This window comes from Etheostoma cragini, chromosome 8 (genome assembly GCF_013103735.1).
Source record: "Etheostoma cragini isolate CJK2018 chromosome 8, CSU_Ecrag_1.0, whole genome shotgun sequence".
NCBI lineage: Eukaryota > Metazoa > Chordata > Actinopteri > Perciformes > Percidae > Etheostoma > Etheostoma cragini.
Genome location: NC_048414.1, coordinates 862,251 through 864,941, shown reverse-complemented (window position 1 = coordinate 864,941; position 2,691 = coordinate 862,251). Strand labels below are relative to the sequence as shown.

Below are 2,691 nucleotides of genomic sequence, written 5' to 3'. Positions count from 1 at the left end.
AGCCTACAGCGCAGCCTACAGCACAGCCTACAGCACAGCCTACAGCACAGCCTACAGCGCAGCCTACAGCGCAGCCCACGTCACAGCCTACATCATGGCCCTTGTAACTGAGTGAGGACGCGCGCTCATTTGAAACCGAGGGTTTATACATATATATATTGCACAACAAGCAACAATGGCTGCAGCTTCGAGCAGAGAGACCCATAAATGTATTTTGGCTTAAATAATTGATTTTAAAATTACGACAGTCTTGTTTTATGCTCTATACATTCCTGTACATATATACTTGTTCCTAACCATGTTCTTAATTGTTCCAGGCACGTCCAATTGGGAGGAGGCCTCTGGGAAGACCCGGGACTAGGTGGAGAGATTATATCTCCACCTAGTCCCGGGAACGCCTCTGGACCCCCCCAGCAGTCGGAGCTGGTTGATGTGGCTCGGTAAAGGGAAGTTTGGGGTCCCCTGCTGGAGCTGCTGCCCCCCCGAGACCCGATACCAGATAAACGGATGACAATGGATGGATGTTCTTAAATGAACTTTTTAAAGTTTTAAGTAGGGCCAGGGGTTAGGGGTTAGGGGTAGGGGTAAGATAGAGGAATGGGACTCAGCCTTAGTCTCTTCCACCAGGTGGAAAGAAGGTAGAAGGTGGAAGGTAAACAGTTTATTACTAGTTGAACGCAGTATCCGATATCGAGTATCGACAGATACACAAAGCACAAGCATCGGTATCGGGACTGAAAAAGTCGGATCGGTGCATCCCTAATGATGGGGGGCAAAAAAAGGGAAGAAGAGATGGAAGATGGGACACAATAAAACAAATAAAGACAGATGAGGGACGTTGGCTGCTAAAACAGTATCTATAGCAACTGTTAGCTCTCAGCTAGGACACGGTCAGCTGTCTGAGCTGCGCATCAAACATGAAACTCTTTAAATGTGATTATATATAAACTATAATGGTGAATACACATCTCCAAAGAGAGAGTAATGTGTTATTTGGCTCATGGATCTGTGATACGACACGGCTATAAGTGTCTGAGCCACTGACATAAGCTCACTCAGAGTTAGCATTAGCTAACCAATGCTAACTACGATAGCGTGCTAACATGCATCGTAGGGAGAGAGCTGTCAAATGTAATGTCGATTAACGTTAAGTTTACGTTACATAAATTGCTTTAAGCGTTATAGGAAACCATTAAATTTAGCATACAAATATCACAGTTAACTGTCAACTTAACTCAAAAAGTTAACAATACAGAGACGAAGTAGCAAACATTGACCCACGTTAGCTAAGGTTACCCGTTCCCATGATGTGTGCCGATGTTCAACAACAAAAGTCATAATTTTATTTCTAATGAGTTTTTTAAGTCTTTTTTTCGCGCCGAATTAACAAGGAGAAGTACATAAATTAGATAATGTATTTACTACATATCAAAAGACATAATTATTTCGCCAATAACCACAACAACTTAGATTCGCCCTTTTTTCCAGTGAAGTCTGGCGTTACGTTCTTTACGTACGAGGTCTCCGGAGCTGTTAGCCGACGTGCTAGCCAGGCCCCGGGCCACAAGTCTAAAACTACCAGTTTCTCCAGGACCAACAGCCAGTGGGCCCAGTTAGAAGCAGCTCCGGACAACATATGGTGGTTGGTATGTTAATAATATCCGTCCTTACCGTGGCCAAGGAGCGGTATAACTGCGTCCAGCTCTGCATTTTGTCTGCGTCCCCTTGCCGGTTCTGTAACCTACAACAGGCCGATCAAGCCAAGGACTCCTGTCATTGCGCAGGCGCAGTACCATCCGACGATTTCTTTAACTGTCTATGACGAAAACACGCCCTAAGTCGCGTCTATCTGACGTCCATGATTGCGAAAGTTGGTTAAAACCAGTCTGGCCTAATAGGGAAGACTTTCAAAAACACCTTGTGTCCTTTTATTACTGAGAATATGTGTATGAGAGTCTTGTGTTGGAGGAACATGTAGTTTGGTATGATGTAGTGTTGCTCGTGACATGCAGTATATGTCCCTGTAAGACAAAACAAAAATGCATTATTCATGTGATAAAACTTTGATAAGAAAGTATTTTATTACACAAACACACACACGCAAACACACACACACACAAAAGGACAGTATGTGCAGAGGACAGGATGTAGGGTTTCAGTTCAGCGGTTCTTTTGTATAACAAACCCCAATAACATCATAAATAAAAGAAGTGACAATGTACAACTACCCCGGTTATGGGGCAACTGGTGCATATAATGCACATTCTTATGCACATTGTGCACAATAATCTGATCTTTAATCTTTAATTTAACATGGAAATTGACTGATTGTGAAGTTCTGATAGAGAGAAATTGAAGGTATTTTGATATAGACTGTATATTATTAATAATACACAGTCTGTGGCTACTAAACAGGAAGGAAGTAGCCTTATATAAAACATTATTAACAGGATTTTGGTTTTATTATTTCATTTACTGTGTCCAGTGTTGCATTTATGGGCTAATGTAAAAAAAAAAAAAAACCCTACCACCTACCCCCTTACCCCTTGGCCCTCGAAACCAAGGAGTAAGGGCTAGGGATGAAAACATACCCCTTACCCCTTGGCCCTTACCCCTACCCCTTACCCCTACCCCTTACCCCTTGGCCCTTACCCCTTACCCCTTGGCCCTTACCCCTTGGCCCTCAGCCCT

At 43.2% G+C, this 2,691-nt stretch overlaps 1 protein-coding gene across 1 annotated transcript in view; it reads right to left on the bottom strand.

Annotated features, from left to right (window-relative positions):
* The window catches only part of LOC117948986 (dihydrolipoyl dehydrogenase, mitochondrial-like), a 13,565-nt gene extending 11,742 nt beyond the window's left edge, over window positions 1-1,823 (bottom strand). The window contains 1 exon segment of the mRNA XM_034878956.1: window positions 1,672-1,823. Within this exon segment, the coding sequence (XP_034734847.1) occupies window positions 1,672-1,710 (39 nt within the window). The 5' untranslated portion in view covers window positions 1,711-1,823.
* Between the last annotated feature and the right edge of the window lie 868 nt (window positions 1,824-2,691).